Source organism: Dryobates pubescens, chromosome 16 (assembly GCF_014839835.1).
Source record: "Dryobates pubescens isolate bDryPub1 chromosome 16, bDryPub1.pri, whole genome shotgun sequence".
Lineage (NCBI taxonomy): Eukaryota > Metazoa > Chordata > Aves > Piciformes > Picidae > Dryobates > Dryobates pubescens.
This window is the reverse complement of record NC_071627.1, coordinates 20761499-20783874: the sequence shown is the minus strand read 5'-3', so window position 1 is coordinate 20783874 and position 22376 is coordinate 20761499. Positions and strand designations below refer to the sequence as shown.

At 46.6% G+C, this 22376-nt stretch overlaps 1 protein-coding gene across 2 annotated transcripts in view; it reads left to right on the top strand.

The window, feature by feature from the left end:
* The first annotated feature begins 547 nt into the window (after window positions 1-547).
* The window catches only part of GRIA1 (glutamate ionotropic receptor AMPA type subunit 1), a 149253-nt gene continuing 127424 nt past the window's right edge, over window positions 548-22376 (top strand). For both annotated transcript variants that reach the window (XM_054168545.1, XM_054168544.1), the window contains exons 1-2: window positions 548-840; window positions 2948-3085. In XM_054168545.1, coding sequence (XP_054024520.1) covers window positions 759-840; window positions 2948-3085 — 220 coding nt within the window. In that variant the 5' untranslated portion in view covers window positions 548-758. The remainder of the gene's footprint in view (window positions 841-2947; window positions 3086-22376) is intronic.

The following is a 22376-nucleotide window of genomic DNA, read 5'->3' as shown; positions in this document are numbered from 1 at the left end:
AGGGGTGAAAAGCCTCCTAGGTTAATGATGGGCAGGGGAAAACAACCTGAGAGGTGATGGTGAAGGGGTTCCTTTTCTCATCCTTCAGGATCTGTTGCTCTGAAATCCTTCCTTCCAAGGCACGTTTGCAGGACATAAACCAGTTTGTTACCCTGAGCTGTAGAGACTGATTCAACTCCTGGACCCAGGGGTGAGAGCCCCGGTTGGGAAGGGATGGATCAGAGGCAGAGGAGTTTAAACCCTTTCTCTAGAGGAGTTTGCCACCTACTGATATACAGGTTCCTTCTAGCTCCTGCCAAGTGAAGCTGAGGGGGAAACCCGGGAATTTAGGGATTCGTGGGAATTGCCCTTAGAGACCTGAGCCAGGACCTCTGGTGGGGAGAACAGGAGGGACTAGGAGGGATGGGATGCTGGACCCAGCTATTGAGCTCCAAGTGGGAGAAGGGGAAAGTGCCGAGTGGCAGCGCCTTGGTGCGTGCATGTGCGTGTGTGTGGTGTGTGACGGGGGAGGGATGAGGCTGAGGAGCGGGCTCGCTCGCTCGCTCTCTTTCTTTCTTTCTCTCTCCCGGGGCTCAGTTAATCCCGCTGCCAGGCGGTGCTGAGCAGCAGACTGAGCGCTGGATTCCGAGCGAGGGGGACGCGCAGCCCTGAAGGCGCAGCGGAGGGGAGGCGAGAGAGGCGGCTAAAGAGAGCAGAGCGGGGAAAAATCAAATCTATGCTCGGAGCTGGGCTTCTTTTTCGCCAATGCAAAAGGGAATATGCAGCACATTTTTGCCTTCTTCTGCACCAGTTTCCTAGGGGCGGTGTTAGGGGCCAATTTCCCCAACAATATCCAGATAGGTGAGTGCAGAGCTCCGGGGCCGTTTGGGAGGGATATTCCCCAGCAAGTGGTTTGGAATGGAGAGAGGATGGTGGGAGAAAACTGACCTGTTTGTTTGTTTGGAAAGGCAAAATGTGTGTGTATGCGTGAAAGAGAGAGGGGGTGAACAGCGAGGGCTAGATTGGTGTGTTGGTTCCAGCTTTGCAAGAGCAGAGATGTACGAATTTGGCTTTTGGGGGAGGGGAAGATTGGGAATAAATGCCTGCACACACACCAACATAGTGCCTCTGAAATGGAGGAAGCACAACAACGAAAAAAAAATGTTTCTTGCTCTGAAAGATGCCTGGGCTGCCATTGTGTGCTGCTGCAATTGCAAAATCAGAGGTTGCATGATACATTTTTGTGAGGATGCTCTCATCTGTAGGTAACTGGGACGAGAGGTAACAAACAGGCTCTCTCTGTTGTTGTTGCTAAAGAATAAGGGCAGAGCTATTGGAGGAAGATTTTGCATTGATGTCTCTTTTCATTTCATGCTACTTGCTTCCCCTGCGCACCAGCAATGCCTGTTTGATTCCTTTCTCCCTTCCTGTAACTTCTCAGTGCTCCTCTCCCTCCTTCTCTCCCTCCCCAGGTTTATTATTAGTCTCCCACTAATCTTTAGTGATGATGGATTTTAAGCTAGCCCCAAATTCCCATCCCCTGCATGCCAGTTTTCATTCCTACCTCCCTTCTCTTTACAATGCCAATCAATTGCTAATCCACCAAGTTCAGGCAACTCCTGCCTGAGTCCAGCTGCACAATCAGTGCTTTTATTGCTGTTGATGCTGCATCCTTTTTTCCCCCCTCCCTTCCTGCCTCCCCTTTACCCCAAATTTGTGCAACATCACCAATTTTTGTCCTTTCCACCAACACATATAATCCCTTAATTTGCCTGCTAACATCTTATTTCTCTGACACCCATGTTTAGGCTAGGGGTGGGAGGAATGGGGGAGGGGGGATATTTGAACAGAAATAGCCCTTTCCACACAGTTAAGGAGATTCCCTCTATGGTAGATATGTGCAAAGTGCCATTGATAGCAGGTCCTTGCACATTTATGTCTTCCCCAAGCCATCTGTTCTGGATTTGTGGGCACTGATACTCTCTGCTTCTTTATTTTAATTCTACCTTGTTGCTAAGTGCTTTGCTTCCCTGCTCGTAAGATGCCAATAGCAGTGCTCCCTTTAAATGCATATAGATTACAAGACAGTCTGAATGCAATCATCTTTCTGGAGGCTGTGAAGGGATCTGCTGCAAGCCAAGTTTCCTGCTGGGGGAGCAGCAGGAAACTTTTCCCAGGGACAGGTTATCACAGCACTTTGTTCCAGGTCTGTGGAAGGGGAAAGACTGAGTCTGGATTCAGTCTGGACCCACAACATCACCTTGGGACTCTGGGCTTGTCTATACTTCTGCTCAGATAGATCCATTTGAGGGTCCATTTGATTTCTTGCCTTCTTTGATTTTGGTCACCATCACCTGTTAAATTTAGGGATTTTTCCATGTAGCACATTTACAGTAGCAGCAGTTGTTTGGCCATGTGTCTCGCATCACTGTGGCTCTCGCAGCCCTGTCCCCATCCACCCAGTGCTGTGCCTGTTGGGCAAGACTCAGCCAGTCCGCCCAGAGTCCCAGAGCGTGGAGGAACCCCTGCACCATTCTGGACCAAACCCTTCCTCTTAGTCATCAGGATTTAAACTGAGCCTAATTACAAGTGAGAGAAAGAGGGAAACTCTCATTAGTATTGTATAATGATGGCTTTGGCATTGCTTCCATTTCTTTTCCTTAAAGTTAGGGGGGAGGAGGTTGGTTTCTCTCAAACCTGCAGGCTGCTGGGCCCAGAGATACACCAGGGCTCCTATATGTGATCCAGGTGTTACATAATGCACGGGTTGGAAAGGCTTTCTGCTTCCAGTGTGCCTGCAGCAGGCATGAAACCCCCAGGTCTTGCATGCTGGAAGGTTTTGGACTGTGAAAGTAGTCACTGGACAGGGGAGCTCTAGCCTTGACTTGCAGGAGTATTTTGGACTGAAGAGGTTGCTAGCAAAGGTGTGCTAAAGACCTTTGTTCCTGTTGCTCTTTTTTCTCCCCAGGAGGGTTATTTCCTAATCAACAGTCCCAGGAACATGCCGCTTTCAGGTTTGCGTTGTCTCAGCTCACAGAACCCCCTAAGCTCCTTCCCCAGATCGACATTGTGAACATTAGTGACAGCTTTGAGATGACATACACCTGTAAGTAGTGGCATTTGCCATGCTTTCTCTTGCTTCCTTTCTTCCTGATTGGGATGTTTTGTTGGGGTTTTTATTTTCATGTTTGAAACACATCTGTAGTCTGAAGTCTTGCTCCAAACGTTCAGCCTGCCTTTAGAGTCCACGCAAGAAAACCCCAAACCTACACACAAAGGTTTTCTGAATCATTTTGGTTTGTGCTAAGACACAGGAGTGAGGCAGTGCTGCAGCTATTCAGCACGTCTTGCATTTTATCTTACATTGCTTCCAACGTGGTAGAAAACCTCCAGCAATATGCTGCTGCTTGTTTCTCTAACCTCTGCCAGGCTCATTACGTTGAGTTTTCATTCCTGCACTTCCTATAGTCATGATGTACAACAAAGACGACCCCTTTCCACCCACGGGGTGCACAGAAGCCTCTGCTTAGTGTGAACAACTTCTTCAGTCCCAGTTTAGCCATCTGTCCTTGTCATTTAAGAAAGGCTTAGCAGAAACAGCAGCTTGGTGCAAGCAGAGTCCAGCTCCACAGTGAGTGGCGGCATGCCTAATGATGACAGAGAGGTAAGAGGGCTCTAGTTTCAAGAACCAACAAAATCATTGGCTCTATAAACAAATATTCAAGACTGAATTCTGACCACAGTCTAAATGTTTGGATGTACCTGCACCCTGCTAAAGCAGGCTGCATTAGCTGTGCTGTTCTCGTGATGTGATGTAGTTTGGAAGAGAAACAACTGGCTTGCCAGGTAGTGCCAAGATTAGCAGCAAGAAATAAGACCAGGAGGGAACCAGGGGAAAGCCAAACCCATAACACAGACCTGTGATTGCAGCAGGGGCTGTTGCAGCATTTGCTTCCCTTGGTGAAAATAGAGTGGTGCTGTGCACTGGGGGCTCATGATGTCTGGATGAGACACATGAAAAATTTCTCATTTTGACCTGGTGTCAGACATTGCTTCTACTCTCTGAGCATCTGTGTGTGTATGAGGACTGCCAGGAGGGACTGGAGGAACCCTTGCCTTTGAAGAGCCTCCTGGCTTCCTGGTGGCTCATGCCTGTAGTATCCTTTTGATTCACCAAAACATTCTCTCTGCAGTTTAGTCATGTGGAGAACAGGGTAGAGGTGGACACAAACTGATCTCTCTGCTAACAGAATACACAGAAGGGGAAAATGCTTTCCTCCAAAACCAACCAGGAATGCAGTGTCTCACAGTGGTGAGACACTAGAACAGGTTGCCCAGGGAGGTGGCAGAAGCCCCAACCCTGGAGGTTTTTAAGGCCAGGTTGGAGGTGGCTCTGAGAAACCTGATCTAGTGTGAGGTGTCCCTGCCCATGGCAGAGGGGTTGGAACTGGCTGATCCATGAGGTCCCTTTCAACCCTAACAATTCTATGATTCTAGGAGGAGAATTGATAAAGCTTTCTGAAGAAAAAGAAAAGAGAAAGCAAAGAAAAAAAGGGCAATGTTTTTTTCAGTTGAAGGATTTACAATGACAAGATTGCAGGAATTTCCTGGCCAGTGTGACAAGTAACATTTTGGCCATGCTTTCACTTGAGTGTCTAATGACATGTCTAAAGATTTTTGATTTTCCTTAATATCCCTCTGTTTGCCAGCTACAAGCTTTCCATCAAGGAAGAGCAACTATTTCAGCTCAATCCAGTGGCACTTCCTTGGCAAGAAAATGAGACAAATAGAAGGGAAAAAAAAGACAGACTGTGTATTTATCAAGGGAAACCATCACCCACCTGGGGTAGAGTTGCTGACTGTGGCTGGGGATGAGCTATTTCAGTGCTGGTGGCAGGAAGAAAGCAGAAACTGCAAGAATGTCACTAGAATAAATTCTCCATCTGCACAGAGTTTTCCCTCCCTCTCTATGCCTGCCACTAATGGGTTTGTTTACAGCATTAACATTGATAGCAAGACCATGATACTACTTGTGCTTCAGAAATCTGTCATTAGAACCACGGGGGCGGGGGTGGTCTCAGAAAAGCTGAATGGAAGCAAGACAACCTCCCAAAGGATGTTCTATTTGAGCTCTATGTAGGGCACATTGTCCTAGATCAGACCAGCAGAGCACTCCGCGCAGTCCAACTTCGCTTGTCCTCATTTTTCTTCTCTTATAATTAAAAACTTCCTAAGTTTTTCCAGACTATGGAAGGCAGCATTTGTTTTGTGAGCTCAAAAGAAGGTGTTGTTCCATGTACCCTAGAGGGGAGGGAGAAAAAAAGCCCTCAACCCAAAAAACCATGCCGTCAAGAGACCCCGTTTTGTACTCTAGGAATGAAGAGAAACTTTTGCCAGGCATTATTTCCTTCCTCATCTTCCAGCCACTTCCCTTCCTGTTTGCCAAGACTAGATATCAGGAGAAGGATGTGTTTATTTACAGGGAAGAAAAGCTCTGCCCATGCAGTGGTCCTTATCTTTTGAGACAAGACTGGCCATGCTAGCAAAGTACCAGGTTTTGTTCCCATGGAGATAGAGAACATAGTGTTTCCTTGGCATTGCCTGTTTCTCTGATGGCTAAGTCAAGGATGTTTGGACCCTGTAAACCTGGCGTTGTCCCTGTTACAGTCTCCATCAGAACATCTGAGGCAAACTATATGGTCCCAGTCCCATGGCAAGATCCAGCCTTGCGCTAGGATCTGGCTTCATGTGCTAAATGTAGTCCTTATGGCAAGCGCCTGAAGCAGCAACATTCCAAATGCAGAATGTATATTAAGAATCAGTGGTGACAACAGAAGTATAAAACCTTGACGGGCAGCTTGCAGGCTGAAGATGCTGAAGTGACAGGATGAACTGCAGTAAAATGACAGCACCCTGTCTAAGGAAGTCGTATGCAAAACATATCTCAGCATCAGCTGTGACACTGTCTACCTCTGCCTGACGTGCATCTGCTTGCCAGTTAGGGTGAGCAAGCTTTGGTGTGACAGTGGGTGAATTTCCACTAGGAGATGTACTCATTTGTGCACAGGAGACACTGATAGGGAGCCATTAATGGTGTGCTAGTGATGCTTGTGAATTGGTAGCAGCAATAGCCAGGAAAGTGATAAACCTGTAAAATATCAGGAGGCTGCTGTTGACATTGTCACTGGGCTGTGGCTGTGACAGACCAGCGACAATTATTGTATTTGAGATGCTTCCAGTCAGTTGTGGACCTTTTCTCATGACACAGTGGTTGTGAATCACCGTGTGGGGCAACATCTATGATTTGATGAAGGCCTCTGGGCACCAATCACAGAGGGATTTGTAGTGATCACTCACTCTGTGCTTATGTTCTTATCAGCATCGATGTACGGTGTCCTATGGTCCCTGTGAGTTACCCATCATGACTTCAAGCAAACCATAAGCATTAAAAAGGGCACAAAAAGGTAGCAGATGCAACATGTGCCAATCTTATATTTCATGTGTGGTTGATGCTAATGTTGTTTCATCACCGAAACATGAGCACATTTCAGTAACTGAAATATCTTCCTGGATTCATTCCATCCCACAGAATAGATGGTAATGAACAGGCTCTGTGTGTGCAGCTGGGTGCATGGTGTGGCTTACTGGTATGAGAATACACACCTGGTGCTTTGAAGGCTCTTGACTGAAGAGACTTCATATTTTTGATCCATTTCTTCAAAGGCCAAGGCAATGGTTTAGGGGAAAGGTGAATTTAGAGTCCTTCCTTCAGCAGACGTACATACCAGTGACAGAGGACTGTAAAGGGTAAAATGATGCTGTGAGTAGCTGAAAGGTTTGCTTAGTGACTTAGCAGAGCAAAACCCTTCTGAGCAGCTTTAAAGAAATGTTCACAGGTTCTGTCTTCAGCCATGTTTGGGCAAGTGCTTTACAGCCTCAACACAGTCACTAGCAAACTCTGCCTTGCTGGGTTTTGCTGTGTCTGTGCTCAGGGCAGACCTAACATGGCAGGGCTGATGCTGCAGATTGGAGCTGAGAGTTGTGGGAAGAAGGATGTTCTGTGCCAAATATGAGGACACAGCAGGTCTGGAGCTTAGGGGAGTGCTGAGAATTCCTATCCCTGGAAGGTCTGCAGTGGGCATGAGCACTGCGTCCTTTGGCAGCAAAGGGATGCGCGGTTGCTTACTTGAGGCAAGCAGTGCTGGGAATAGTTTTCTCTCGTTCTTCATCTCTACCTCCACTGGTGCACACATAATGCATATCCCTCTCTTGTGCACAGCCCAGCTCCCTGGGGAACATGAGTTGTTTCAGCCACTGCTCCACAGCTTTATTTAATTTGTGATGCAGAGACTCCAGCACTTGGCCTCTGGCTGGAGTCCCCCAGGTGAGCCTGGCAGCGTCAGACAGACTGTGGTGGTTCCTCCCGCTGCCCAGGGAAGTCGATGGCTCAGCAACAGATTTCCCAAACAGTGACCTGGGGGACATGCCTTGTTGACTGGTACTCACAGAAGGTGAGTCACCAGCTTGGTAAATCTGTCCCTGCAAAACTCATGGCACCTTGCAGGGATGACCAGTGGCTTAAACGCCTCAGTTCAGCACTGAACCTTGCAGCTTTGCTGATGCAGCTGTCGGCTTTTGCACGCTTAGGTGTTGGACCACTGAGAGGAGATATTGAGGAGATGCACACCTGATCACAGAGCTCTGCATAGGACAGCAGCAGGATTCAGCAGCTGCAAGAAAACTTGTAAAGAGGCTGACAACCAATGAATTATTTATCCTTCTCCTTTCACATATGCACAGCTACACCTACTGTGGGGTCCTCATACTGAGTATGGGCTGTGGGTGCTGCTAAAATATCAACAGTTGAATCTGTTCTGCATATTAGAAAAGGAACATGTAGTTTGGAGCCTGTTCATATTTTATGAAGGCCTCTGAGCACCAATTAGAGAGGGATTTGTAGTGATCACTCACTCTGTGCTTATGTTCTTATCAACAGCACCAAGCTTAGATGGAGATCAGCTATGAAATGAAGCACTCCTTTTTCTTCTCTTTTTTATTTTTTCTCTTGGATACTTACATACATAGAAAGAGGATTTCTGGAGGCTGCTTTTTATCTCTTAAATTGCCTCTCAGAGACAGGAAGAAGTAGGCAAACATTTGAATGCTGGCAAATGAGGATCTAAATTTTGCTTAATTAAACGATTAATGCATGTTGAATTTAAAGGAGGCTTCTTTGTTGATAAATACAGGATGGTCGCTATTTCTTGGAAAGGTGGTGCTGTAATTATTTCAGCAGCAATCAATTAAAATGCAATTTTTTTTTTTATGATTAAACTTCCACAGTCTAAATAAGCCCAGCCATTTAATAGTAGCTAATTGTTTTGATCTAGGTAGACTTCTCTTGATTTTCACAGTGTCAGGAATCTCACGTAAATGCTTTGGGATCTACTTTTTCTTCCCCTTGCAGAGCTCAGGATGCTAACTGTGACTATTTAATGTGAGTTAACCCAACAGAAACATGGATTTAATGATCAGATGCAGACTGATTAATGCAACACAGGTACTACAAGGAAATGCATCTCCTTGGATTTTTGTAATAGGTAAAGGTGTGAATGCAGGCAGAGGAACCACAGAGCATCAGCTCACTTTAGATCAAATTGAGATTAAGGATGCTCAGTTTATGGCAGGGAAGGACTGTAGCTTTTCAGTAAGTGAATGTTTGTTTAGTGGGATACCAACACAGAGTCAGGTCCAGCCCTAAGGAGATTGCTGATGGGTGAAATCCTGCTAAACAGGGGAGGGAGTGGGTCCTGGGAGAGACACCAGCTTCCTGTGTCCAAGGCTCTGCAGACGGTCTAGGGTAGGTGGTGGTGGGTAATCTGCAGTCACAACTGAAGGAGGTGAGAGCTTGTCCCATATGTTGTCCTCAAGAAGGAAAAGCATTTAAAACCTAAGTCATTTCTTCCCCTATGGCTTCCAGGACAGGGCAGCTTGTCTGTCTGCCTTCACAGATCTGAGCATAGAGAGCCTTGGGTGACCATGGGACAGTATCATCAGCAAGGACGCTGATGGGGCTGTGCTGTCATTTGGTGAAGGCAGCCCTGCCAAGAAGCTGGCAGTGCACAGCAGGCCTCAGGAATGGGTTTGCTCTGGTCTTGTATATCCAGTTGTCTCCAGAGGGCATGGGGCACTTAATTCTTTGATTGACTATTTTTCTGTATTTGGTTGGGTTTTTTTATCCTGGGCTGTGGGAGTGGTGCTGCTGAGAAAACCTGAGATAGAATAGAATAGAATAGAGTAGAGTAGAATAGAGTAGAGTAGAATAGAGTAGAGTAGAGTAGAATAGAGTAGAGTAGAATAGAATAGAATAGACCAGACCAGGTTGGAAAAGACCTAACACAACTGGAAAAAAAATCAGAGGAGGAGTAAAGGGAGTTGCACAGCTGCCAATCTACCTGGAAAGAATCTGAAATGTTCATTGGTGATGAGCAAAAAAAGAGAGCGAAGAAGTAAAATCTGGACTCTGAAGCAGGCAGAGAAGGGATTTGAGAAACAGTGAGCAACAGAGCCCAGACCTGTCTGTTGCATGACAGTCACAGCTTTCACTCATGGCTTACCCTTTCTTCTCTCAAAATAAAGCTTTTTCATGTGGTAGGGATCCTACTAAGCCAGAAATGCATGGGTTGTTGGGATATTGGTGGCTTTTTTGGCATATTAGCAAGGTGAGAGTGGAAATCTTCATGTGGCTGCGAGGAAGGCAGCGTGGGGAAGTGCACTGTTCCTTTCCAAAACTCTAGTGGGAATTTGAGATAATATACATTTACATTTCCTTTAATAGGGTTAGGGCCCCAAAGGCAACAGCTCTCTGCCAGCAGGAGTGGAAGCAGCCCTGGTTAGCTTCAGTAACAGGCGGAGCTCAGAAGCGAACACAAAAATCAACATGCTCCTTAAAGAGGCAATAAGTCAGGGAGGCTTTCATATGCTGCCGATCCAAATTCTCCCGGGTGCGGTAGTAACACCAGTCTGAAGACAAAGATGCATTTATTTCAACTGCATGCCTCTAAAGAGAGAGGGGGTTTTACCTCCCTGCTTTTAACTGCGTAGGGCTGAGGCAAGGGTAATCTTTTACCCAGTGAAAAGTGCTGTGTGGCAGAGTGAGGCATGGCTTTGGGAGGTTACGGGGACTCCTGAGGAAGTCAGGTGTTAGGCAAGATGCAGCAGAGGTTTGGGCTGGGTGTTAGGAAGAAGTTCTTCACAGAAAGAAAGATTGGCCACTGGAATGTGCTGCCCAGGGAGGCGGTAGAATCACCATCACTGGAGGTGTTTAAGAGGAGAATGGATGAGGCACTTGGTGCCATGGTTTAGTTGATTAGATGGTGTTGGGTGATGGGTTGGACTTGATGATCTCAAAGGTCTATTCTATTCTATTCTATTCTATTCTATTCCATTCCATTCCATTCCATGCTATGCTATACTATGCTATTCTATTCCATTCTATTCTATTCTATTCCATTCCATTCCATTCCATTCTATTCCATTCCATGCTATGCTATTCTATGCTATTCTATTCTTTCTATTCCATTCCATTCCATTCCATGCTATGCTATTCTATGCTATTCTGTTCTTTCCATTCCATTCCATTCCATTCCATGCTATGCTATTCTATGCTATTCTATTCTTTCCATTCCATTCCATTCCATTCCATTCCATTCCATTCCATTCCATTCCATTCCATTCCATTCCATTCCATTCCATGCTATGCTATTCTATGCTATTCTATTCTTTCTATTCCATTCCATTCCATTCCATTCTACTCTACTCTATTCTATTCAGGAGAAGGGCTGAACTGAGCCATCCAACATTGTCCCAGGAAAAAATAAATAATCAAAACAATCCAAATAATTAGAATAATAACAGCATGCTATCCAGCAGAAAGTGTTCCCTGCTCACCTGCTGAACTCATTAGCTCATTAGCCTACACAGTAATGAGTCTCTAGTTGATTCTCTCACGCTGCCCTTTAGCAGTCAGACCCACTTGTTCCCTCTGGGGCATTCTTAAAAAAACCCACAACACCAAAGAACAAACAACAAAAAAATACCAGCAATGTTGATTTTTTTCTTTTTATTTTTGTCTTTTTCTTATTATTTTTTTCTTTTACTTTTTTTTTTCTCTTCTTCTCCTTCTTCTTCTTCTTTTTCTTCTTTTCTTCTTTTTTCTTTTTCTTCTTTTTCTTTTTCTCTTTTCTTTGCCTTTTTCTTTGTCTTATTCTTCTGTTCTTGTTTTTTTTCTTTGTCTTATTCTTTGTTTATTCTTTTCTTTATCTTGTTTTTTTTTCTTTTTTTCTTCTTCTCTTCTCTTTTCTTTTCTTTTCCTTTCTTTTATTTCCTTTTCCTTTCTTTTCTTTTCTTTTCCTTTCTTTTCTTTTCCTTTCTTTTCTTTCCCCTTTTTCTTTTCTTTTCCCCTTTTTCTTTTCTTTTCCCCCTTTTCTTTTCTTTTCCCCCTTTTCTTTTCTTTTCCCCCTTTTCTTTTCTTTTCCCCTTTTTCTTTTCTTTTCCCCTTTTTCTTTTCTTTTCCCCTTTTTCTTTTCTTTTCCCCTTTTTCTTTTCTTTTCCCCTTTTTCTTTTCTTTTCCCCTTTTTCTTTCTTCGTTTTTGATTTTTTTTTTCTATTAATGTAGATCAGTTCTTTTCCCTATTCTGGGCAAATCACACTCATGCCAAAACACACCCAGGGTTGCAGGTCAGGAGGAGACGTGCTTATGCTTTGCAAAACTGATAGATCCCTTGAGGAAGCAGCAGTGAGATGCAATAGAGAGGAAAGCAACAGCTACCAAAACCACAATAAAAAAACAAGCCACATTTTGGCTTCTTCAAGAGGGTCTTTTCATTCTTTGATTTTATTTGTTTTGGCAAAGTGGAGGAGTGCAAAAGAAAACAACTGATGTTTAAGACATAACATACAACTTGCAGTAGAATTCTTGAGTAGATAATGCATATGTATTTCCATCTCTCTGTATGTTAGAGGATTTAGTAAAGCCATGTCCTGTAACTGTGCTAATGGAGATTAAGTGGGAAGGACATGAAGGGTTGAGAGCTGAAGTTAAGGAGGAGAGATGCAGAAGCCACTGTATGTGATCTGGATGCAGGGTGGAATAATCTCACATGAAAGGGAAGCTTTTTTCTCACCCATGTTGCTAGCTGGAATCTTCCATCAGCAAAAGACACTGATTCAGGTGTGATTCTTTTTCACCTGACCATGTCCCCTGAGTATCCTAAGCCTTATTAGCTTACCTTCCACGTAGCACCCACACCCCATTCAGTGCAATCTGTGAGAAAGAGTTGGTGTTCTAGAAGGTGAGAGCAAAAAAAAATGCCATCAAGAACAGAAGCCTGTGGCAAGACCAAGGGTGAACAAAGTCCAAAAGGAAGAACTCAAGAATAGAGGATGGAGAAGTGTTGGGTCAGGAGCAGCCCATGGAGACCTGGGTTGGGAAAGGGGAACATGCAAAAGCTCCAGAGGGCAGTGGACATGTCCTAGCTGGAGTTTTCCCTTGTCTCTCTTTCCAACCTTTAGTTAAACTAGGAGAGGTTTTGTTTTCTGAGGGCTCTGTCTCCTACCCAAACACAAGCTGGAGCTTACTGGTATCTCCTATCTCCTATCTCCTTGCTGGTATCTCCTATCTGGCCAGCACCATGGCTCAGCTCACTCCTGGCCTCCGTCTTCCCTGCTCCCACTGCTGCAGAGCCAAACCTTGGTGCTTAGGGCAGGGAATCCACTGCATGGTGTGGTTATTGCAAACTGCCAGCATGTTTAACACAGATGCTACAGTCCCAGCATGCCACTATGCCATCTCCTCGGTCAGCCTTGTGCAGAAGGACATCTTGCACCCTTATTGCACGATGAGCGTGTGCCATTTATTGCATGATGCATGTGAGTGGATGGATCTGTGTTAGTCCTGAGATGGGACTTTTTTGCCAGGGAAAATGGAGCTAACAAATATGTAGACCATGGTGGGGTGAAAAGGAGGTTCTGGTTGGAGCATACGTGGCAGGGGAGGCTTGGGGATTACCACATGATTAGTGTCTAGCCAGGACCCAGATCAGCAGGGAAATGAGGGCAGGTCTGGGCTGCCGACACTGTCTGAAGCAGGCAGCGGAGCTGCAGCTGAGAAAGAGGCCTAACCCGCAGGGAGCTGAGGAGAAATGCCTTTGTGCAGAAGGTGATTAATGTCTTTAATGAACTACCAAAGGAAGTAATAGAAAACCAGACCACATATGTCTGCAGTGGGGAAAGGGGCTGAGGGGACGCTGCTGTTGCAAGCAAGGACAGGGAAGCGAGCTGTGGCGCAGCCCATGCAGCGATGCCATTTCCAGTTCACTGTCCCAGAAAAACTGTTGGGCACAGCAGCTGTCCCTAGTCCGTTCTGAGCAAAGGCAAAGCTGAGCACATTTCACAGATTCAATCAGAATTAATTCAGGCTTCCTGCCTGTCCTGGTTCTGAGGTCTTTTCTGCTCAGCTTGTTATGGCTGTGGCCACCACAACTCACTGTAGCAGCTCTGAGGGGTGGGGATGGTAATCTAGGAGTCCCTGTTCTCCTGTCCCACAAAGACAGCGAGGGAGGTGCTTTGGGGAGAGCCTCCTCTTGCTGAAGACTGGGACCTGGATTAACCTAGGCTGACAGGCATTAAGAGTCATTGCTTGTTTGGGAACCCACAAGAAATGTGTGGATGAAGTCAGGCAGAATTCTAACATTGAGTCATTTATATCGTAACATCCTCCACTTTAGCAGCCTCCTGTGCCAGACTCAGCAGAGACCTTGGAGGAAGCAGACACCAGCACCTCCCCTGAACTTGCAGAGCCCCACATGGTCCTGAAGGCTTTGCAGGAGGTTGACGTTCAGTCACCCACTCAGTCACCCACAGACTAGCAGACCAGCTCTTCATGTCCCCAGACGTGCCCATGTTTACGTGCTGATAACTAGGGGGACAGTGAGGTGCAGACAGTGCAGCTTCCAGGTAGGAGGTGAGATCGCTCCTGCATTTCTACCCTGTCTCCTAGAGCAACAACACACCTTCAGAGGTGAGCACATCCCCAAAACAATATTGTGACCTCTTGCTCAGGAGTAAGTAGCAGTAGCCTGGGGTACAGGATTGCTCTGTCAAAGGCAAAATTCTCAAGCCTCTCTAACACTGTGACAATGCCTGAATAACAATCACATTGAAGTGGGAAAACCAACACAGGGCATCTCAGCAGCTGTCAAGAGCCTGTTCCCAAACTTCTTTTCTTGGGAACCCTTCAGTATAAATACTGGATGTACAGTCTGCTAATTGAACTTTTGCTTCCTCTGTGAGGCACCAAGTGAAACAATAGAATTGGCAGTTCTGCTTTGCCTGATGTATGTGAAAGGACAGAAGGCAGAAGGGAAGTACAAAGCCCAGGCTTGATCCGGAGTGCTAGTGCCACTTTTGCTTTAGCATTTTCCTTAAGCAGCAAGTCCTAAGTCCTTAAAGCATGAGGAGCCCCAGCTGACTTTTCTGATTAAGGTTTAGTTGCCCTCCTCTGAGCTACTCATCAAGATTACCTCTAACCAGTAGAGAGCTCTCCAGTGAGAAATCCTTTTGAACTGTTCTTGACACCCATCTTGGTACAGGAGGAATTGCCCTCCAGAGGTGTCTGCTTATCTCCCTCGTTGTGTGGGAAGCCAAGGTGACAAACTTGACTTAGTTTGCCATGAGACCTCAAGAGGTAGGTAAGGTAAATCCTACCCCAAAGTGTCTGCAGCTGTATCATGTCCTTCTGCTAATTCCTCAATACCCTACTGACAGGGATATCTCAGCAGTACCAAACATTTTCCTTCTCTTGCCTGCAAGCAGCCTGTAATGGTTCTGATAAAAGCAGGCATCACATTGCAAACAGGCATTTTGCAGGTGTGCATTTCTGATACATTGCTGAGAAGTGATGAAAACATATGTTCATGGCACAGAAATTGCTCTGCTCAGATTCAACTTCTGTATTTTTGGTACAGTGCCACAGTGACCTCTCCCTGAGACATGCTCTCATCCTCTTCTATTTGTCACTTTCCACAGGCTTGCTGCCGGCAAGTGCTGGTGCAGTGTTCTAGCAGTGATGCCTGGGTTTGCTTATGCTGTCCTTACTTTAAGCAGATCTCTTTCTCTTGGTACACCCCTGGATGATACTGTCTTTCCCTGGGAGTAGGCTTGGGGAATCATAGAGTTAGTATCTTTAGGAGAGGAAAGCTTTTGGATGCTAACTGTGGCATTTTCAAACCAGCACCTGGGGACTTGACTGAGCAATCCCCACTAGCTCTCATGGGAAGAGCACAACTAAGCCCTGCATGGCCCTGAGACAATCAATCTTTTGAGCTTTCTGGAAGAAGTTGTATAAAAGCAAATAAAAACACTCAAAAACCCACACCACTAACAACAAACCCAAACAATCTAAACCAACAGCAAACACCAAAATACAAACCAACCAACCATGCCAAATGACCACAACAACCAAAAGCTGTTTGGTCCCCTAAAAAGAAGTCATTTCTAAAGTAATATCCTTTGGCAGCTGAGTCACATCAAACCCTAAACCCTGCATAAAAACACACCTGATAATCCTTGGGATGCTCTAAATCATGCTCTGCTCTGGCCCTGAGTCCTGACTGCCATTAGACAGCACTTTCAGTGGAGTGCAACAACAGAGTGCGTTCAGATTCCTGTTTCAAGCCTGTCTCATGCAGGAAAGTAAAAGTGTGAATCCAACCTACTAAAGCAGAATAACCTTAAGAGCATAAAACCCCCAAACAAACAAACAACAAAAAAAAAGGAGGGGATGGGGAGGAGGAGATAAAATTATTCCCCTTTGCTCCCAGGGTTGTGTAGTGAAATCCAGAGCAGTGCTTTGGAGGCTGGGGGTGGAGGGAATTGGGGTCACGCTGACTGAGGTACAGCAGCATCGTTTGGGTGAGATTGCCTTTGTTGGAGGTTTCTTTGCCTCAGTGCTGTCTGAGGGAGCTGCAGACACAGGAATATTGCTGTAGGACTAGGGGCACTCATGCTATAGGCTGGTTTGTGTCCAGAGCAGCGAGAGGCGTGGCGTGTAGAGGTGAGATTTGCAGGGTGTTCGCTCGCTGGAATTGCCTGCAGCCAATGCAGAGAGTGATTCACTTTCAACAACATCAAATTTACATTTAGAAAAAAAAGAAAAAGAAAAAAGGTTTCATCAAAATGCAATTGCACTTGAGAGCCTCCCTTTAGCCACGGGAGAGCAGCAAGCAGGCAGGCGCAGGAGGCTGCTTCCCATCCCTCGCTGTCTGCCTGCTCTGTGGTTTTGGCACCGCGAAAAGGGGAAGCAGCTGTAAGCGCTTTGGATCACAAATGGAGCTGGGAGTCTGCTACCTCTGCTAACAACTCATTTATTATCAGGGAGCAGACACTTTCCCTCTGCACCAGTGAAATCTATCATTTTTTAAAAGATGCTGTGTGAGACGGAAAGACTTTTCTTTAACAATTGGCTGTCCACCTCTGGGAATAAATCTCCTTCCTACTGAGATTTCTTTTCCTCAGATGCAGCAGCTCACGGATATCACTGCCCAGGCCAGGCAGGAGGAGAGCAGGTGCACTCTATTCTCTGAAAAGTTTGAGAACATCCCAGTTCTGGGTCCCTCAATTTAAGAAGGATATTGAGACTCTTGAACGTGTCCAGAGAAGGGCAACGAGGCTGGGGAGAGGCCTTGAGCACAGCCCTGTGAGGAGAGGCTGAGGGAGCTGGGATTGTTTAGCCTGGAGAAGAGGAGGCTCAGGGAGACCTTACTGCTGTCTACAACTACCTGAAGGGAGGTTGTAGCCAGGTGGGGGTTGGTCTGTTCTCCCAGCACCAGAACAAGAGAACCCAGTCTCAAGCTGTGCCAGGGGAAGTTTAGGCTGGAAGTGAGGAGAATGTTCTTCACTGACAGAGCTGTTAGCTAGTTAGCTAACAACTAGTTAGCTATCAACTAGTTAGTTGTTAGGAATATGCTGCCCAGGGAGGTTGTGGAGCCACCGTCCCTGGAGGTGTTACAAAAGGGATTGGACATGGCACTTGGAGCCATGGTTTAGTTAGTCATGAGGTGTTATGTGATAGGTTGGACTTGATGATCTCTGAGGTCTCTTCCAACCTTACTGATTCTATGATTCTATGATTGAGAGAAATGAGGGCCTTTTGCTTCTCTTCCTGTGCCCAAAACACTAATGAAGAGAGGACTGAGAGGCTATTCCAGCCCTCTCCCTTGAAACCTGTATATGCACCATCAGGTAATTTAAGTCTGCCACACAGAACACCCCACCTGCGCTCAGCACCTGCTGCTGCCTGCCCTGGGTTTCATGCTGTTTCAGCACAGCATCACTTCTCTGCCATATCAGCCCCTTCACTCCCCCTAAGTGTGGGGTTACACGGTGGGAAAGGGGCTGTGCATCCATGTTGCAGCCCCAAGTTCCTGCAGTTGGAGCAGCTCTGCCAAAGGACTTTCCCCTGGCATTTTGCCTGATGGATTGGGCAAGAGGCCAGCTGAGGGTCCCATGGCTTCTCCCGTGCAGATGTTGAATGGTCTTGTGTGAGTACTTCAAATGCAACCTTCCTTTGCTATAGAGGGCAGTGAAGTGCTGAAAGCCCATATGAATTATGCTCCTTGCAGCAGCTATGAGCTCACACTGGTAGTTTTGGCTGCTGTTATCTCCTGGCTGCTTAAAATCCTATGCTCCCGATGTGCTCCAAGGGAATTTGCTGTCAGTCAGCAGCAGAGGCAGCAAGATGTGCTGGTGGGTGCAGGGTGCCTCTGGGTGATGGGTCACAGCAATGCCCTGCAGGTATTTTGCTCAGTTTTCATGCTTGGTTGGTTGATGTGGTTTAACCTCTCTTCCTTTAATTTACACTCACAAATCATCCCAGGCAAAGCCAGCATTTCTCCTCATTTGGGTTAGTTTTTAAAACATCCTTTTCAGTCTGAGGGAGAATCAGGGCTACAGGCACTTGGTTCTGCACTATCAGTTTCCTTGGTTTTTGGAACAAGCCCTTTCTGAAAAGGGTTCACTTGATCCAAAGGCACTTGAGGGGATTTTGTAGTCTGTGATCCCATCGCTGCTGTCTGTACCTTTCCTGCAGATTTTGCCCAGCAACACTGTGCTCCACTCTGATTCTTCCTCATTCTTCCCTTCCTTGCAGCAGGGTTTTTCCACTTGGCTGTTCTGCTCAAGCCTCTGCTTGTAACCACCTCAATCCTTGTGCTTTAGATGTCACTACCCTCTCATGGCTGTCATAGTTTCTGCTATTCACCTTAGAATAGGCTAGGCTAGGCTAGGCTAGGATAGGATAGGATAGGATAGGATAAACCAGGTTGGAAGAGACCTTCAAGATCATCGTGTCCAACCTATCATCCAACACCACCTAATCAACTAAACCAAGCACCCTATCAAGCCTCCTCCTGAACACCTCCAGTGATGGTGACCCCACCACCTCTTCAAGAAGCCCATTCCAATGGCCAATCACTCTCTCTGTGTAGAACTTCTTCCTAACCTCCAGCCTAAACCTCCCCTGGCGCAGCCTGAGACCATGTCCTCTTGTTCTGGTGCTGGTTGCCTGGGAGAAGAGACCAACCTGTGGCTGTCTACAACCTCCCTTCAGGTAGTTGTAGACAGCAATAAGGTCACCCCTGAGCCTCCTTCTCTCCAGGCTAAGCAACCCCAGCTCCCTCAGCCTCTCCTCACAGGGCTGTGTTCCAAGCCCCTCACCAACTTTGTTGCCCTTCTCTGGACACGCTCCAGCAAGTCAACATCCTTCCTGAACTGAGGGGCCCAGAACTAGACACAGGACTCCAGGTGCAGCCTGTCACCATGACTTCAGTAAGCTCTCACAGCAGTGGCTCACCATGATATTTGTTTACCAAGTATTTGGGGTCCTGATTGCTAGCTTAGGCCTGTTAAGTACCAACAATCAGACCTTTAAAGGTATTTCCATATTTACTGACTCTGCCAGGAGCATCCGGACCTAAATTTGGTTTGGTGTGTTCTAAGGGATACTAAATGTCCCTGTGGGTCTGTTCTGAGCTTAGCACCAAGAGGATTAATGGATTTTTGTTTGTATTTCATCCAAACCATTTTTTAATGTTTTTTTCAATGGCAGAGCAAGCCAAAAGCAGGATTATAGCTCCAGGATTATATTTTTTTTGTGGAAGGTGTGCATTTCTGCTCTTTTGTTCTGTGGTGGTGCTGCTGCCTGCTGCAGAACAGGCTCTAACAGCAGCTAAACCAAGATTGTTTTGGTCTATTTTCTTCCTCCCTGTGCATGGATGAGGCAAGGGATGCTCACCCCATCCCTATGACCCCTTCTGGATCTGCTACACTTTGGGTGGACAAGGGGGAAAAGCTAGTGGTGGGTGCTTCCAGCCTGGCTGTGCTGTGGTGGAGGGTGCAAAGCTTGCATTGTTATACTCAGCTTCTCCTGTCTGCTTGTGTTTTGGCACACTGCTGTGGGATTCATTGTGCAGGAGGTGGTCCCCTTCCTCAGACCCTCATCTCTCCCAGAGAGAGATCTTGCCTTGGGATCATGTTTTGGTCTGACATGTTGTATTCTGGTTTATCAGAAGAATCTCCTGCCAACATCAGGTGACTAAGGAGCTCTAATGGCTTCCTTGGGGCACTCCTTTTCTCAAAAACTGAGGAGAATTGAGTTTTAGGTGAGTTGCAGAATCACAGACACATGATGAATGGGAGCTGAAGGCTTGTGGCAAGCGCATTAGAGGCAGCCTCGAGCACGTTCTTTCCATCAGCATTTGTTGCAGTTTGGCCCCATCCACAGACAGCTGCTAAAAGGTGCAGTGAAGTGCCTCCTACACTCCCATGGCTCTAACCACAGGGTTGAGCAGTTAGTGAAGGCACCAGCGTGAAAAAAGACAAAGTCTGAGGTCCTGAAATAGCAGCACCTGATGCACTGGGACATGCAGGCTTTTATGCAAGGAATGAAAGACTGATCACTTTTCAGACGTGTCCTAAAGCTAGCAGAGGTTTTGACTTCAAGCCTCAGATGACCTTCATGTGCCTTTGAGACCTTGGCTGTGCCAGTAGCTTTCTTTTGTATACCAGGCTGTATGTGAGGGTGGCTTTAGAGGCAATTTACATCTTAAGGGATTTTTGGATGCTCTCTCATTCTGGTGGTTATTTTTTGCCTCCTTTTTTGTTCCTGATGAGACTGGGCAGGGGGGATGGGAAGGGTTGCTGTTGATGAGGCACAGCTGAGGCCGTGCTGGGGCTATCTGCAACCACCTCCAATTCAGCAGTGTCCATTTAGCTGAAAGTGCTGGGTGCTCAGATGTGCTTTCTGTCACTGCCAGGGTTGATAAATTAGTGAAAAGACATGAGTGAGCACTTGGCCATAGAGGAGGACACAGCTTGGCATTTCTGGCCGGTCCCCTATTCGCCTAATTTTCTTGCTTAGGCTTGTGTTTACACTCCTTTCACTTCCTGATGAATCTGATTCCCCTTTGGGGTCCAGACCCCTGGCAAGTGGGAACAGCCATCTGGTGGGTACCCAAAAGCTCTCCCACGTCTGCTGGCACATGAGCAGCAGGGTATGACATCTGGGAAGTGATGGGGGAACTACTTTTCTCCTGGAAGTCCCAGGCAGCATATGGGTAAAGGCCACGCAGGGGCTTTGAGTGGGTGAACAAAGACTACCTCTGCATGCAGCATCCTTGGGAATGTTTTTCCCCAAGCACACCTTGACATGGAGCAGCCTGGCAAAGTGGAAGTGCCAAGGAGCCATGCCAAGTGGCCACAGTCCGTATTATTCACCATCTGTTCTCCCACTTGTGTTATGACAGCAGGGAAGTGTCCTTCGTGCTGGCAGCATAGGCTCATTCATCTCCATGATTCACCTGCTCATCCCAATCTTTGTCTTCTTCCCTAAATGTGGCACTGGTGTTTGGCACATATGGCTGTCCAGCTTGGCTGACACCCTTGGCACCATGCTGCTCTGCCAAAGATGGGACAAGCAAGAGTGCTGGGGATGAATGTTGACATGACCAAGACACTTTGGAAGAGAATGGGCTGATCCAGCTCTCCTCCTCTGCTGCCCACAGAGAAGCCTTTCATACCCCAATGGGAAGTAATTCACAGAGATGCATTTAAAATGCAGATCCTTGCACAGAGGAGGGCAGCTTTTCTTGATGTCACTTTGGTGTAGCACCAAGCAGCCTCATGTTGGGTGAAGCTTTTCCATTCAGCTCATGCAATGTGCCCTTCCTTTTATTTCTTGGTCTTCAAGGCCTCAGGGAAGATCATTGATAGCTCTCAATTGTGTGAAGCCTTTCTTTTGTAGACAAAATGCTGTTAAAGGCTGTGGATCCTTTGCTCTTCTGGGCCCAGCCTATCACCACACAAGAATTAGACAAAAAACCTAGTGGCCAAGTGGCTTGCATTCTCCTTGTGTCTTGCAGGCTTCCTCTTCACTCCAAGTAAGGAATGCAGTTTGGGGACAGTTCCTTCTCATGGTAACCTAAAGTGTTTAACTGGTTGTGACTGGAAACCCACCAGGCCTTTGAGGAGTTTGAACAGATCTTGAGCCATCCTTAACTTAGAGTCAAGGAGAACTCTTCATGCTCACATTAAAGAAATCATAAATCATTTCCTTTGGGCTTCTTCCAAGTCAGGGCTTTCCATAATCAAAAGACTAGAAGCAGCCTAAAACAACTTTCCCAGCAGATCCAAGGTGGATGACACACCAAGGTTGGAGACATTGCAAACAGAGAGAGATGTATGTCCTGCTTTGTTTTCCCTGCTGTGATTTAGTAGCAGTGATCATGGGGACACCTGGAGTTCTCCAATCTGAGCTTGGCAGGGAAAAAAAGCAGAAAATGTCTCACTCCTGCTAGAATTCTAATTGCTGCTTGGCATTTCTGTGGTTTTGTCAAAGGCTGAAGTCAATTCTGGGAGGGCTGTAAATAAAAGACTTTCTCCCAGGATGTCCCCAGCTGGGACCCTGGCACACGCAGCCACACTTCCCAGAGTCACTCCCCAGTTGAGTACAAAAATAACTGTGGAGACACTCAGATGCACTGAAAACTCAGTGTCCCTGAGAAGATGTCCTCATCATCCCAGCATGAGAAAGCAGCCAGCTACTGTCCAGAGAAGGGCAACGAGGCTGGGGAGAGGCCTCGAGCATAAGCCCTACGAGGAGAGGCTGAGGGAGCTGGGGTTGCTTAGCCTAGAGAAAAGGAGGCTCAGGGGAGACCTCATTGCTCTCTAAAACTACCTGAAGGGAGGTTGTAGACAGGTGGGGACTGGTCTCTTCTCCCAGGTAACCAGCACCAGAACGAGAGGACACAGTCTCAAGCTGCACCAGGGGAGTTTAGGCTGGA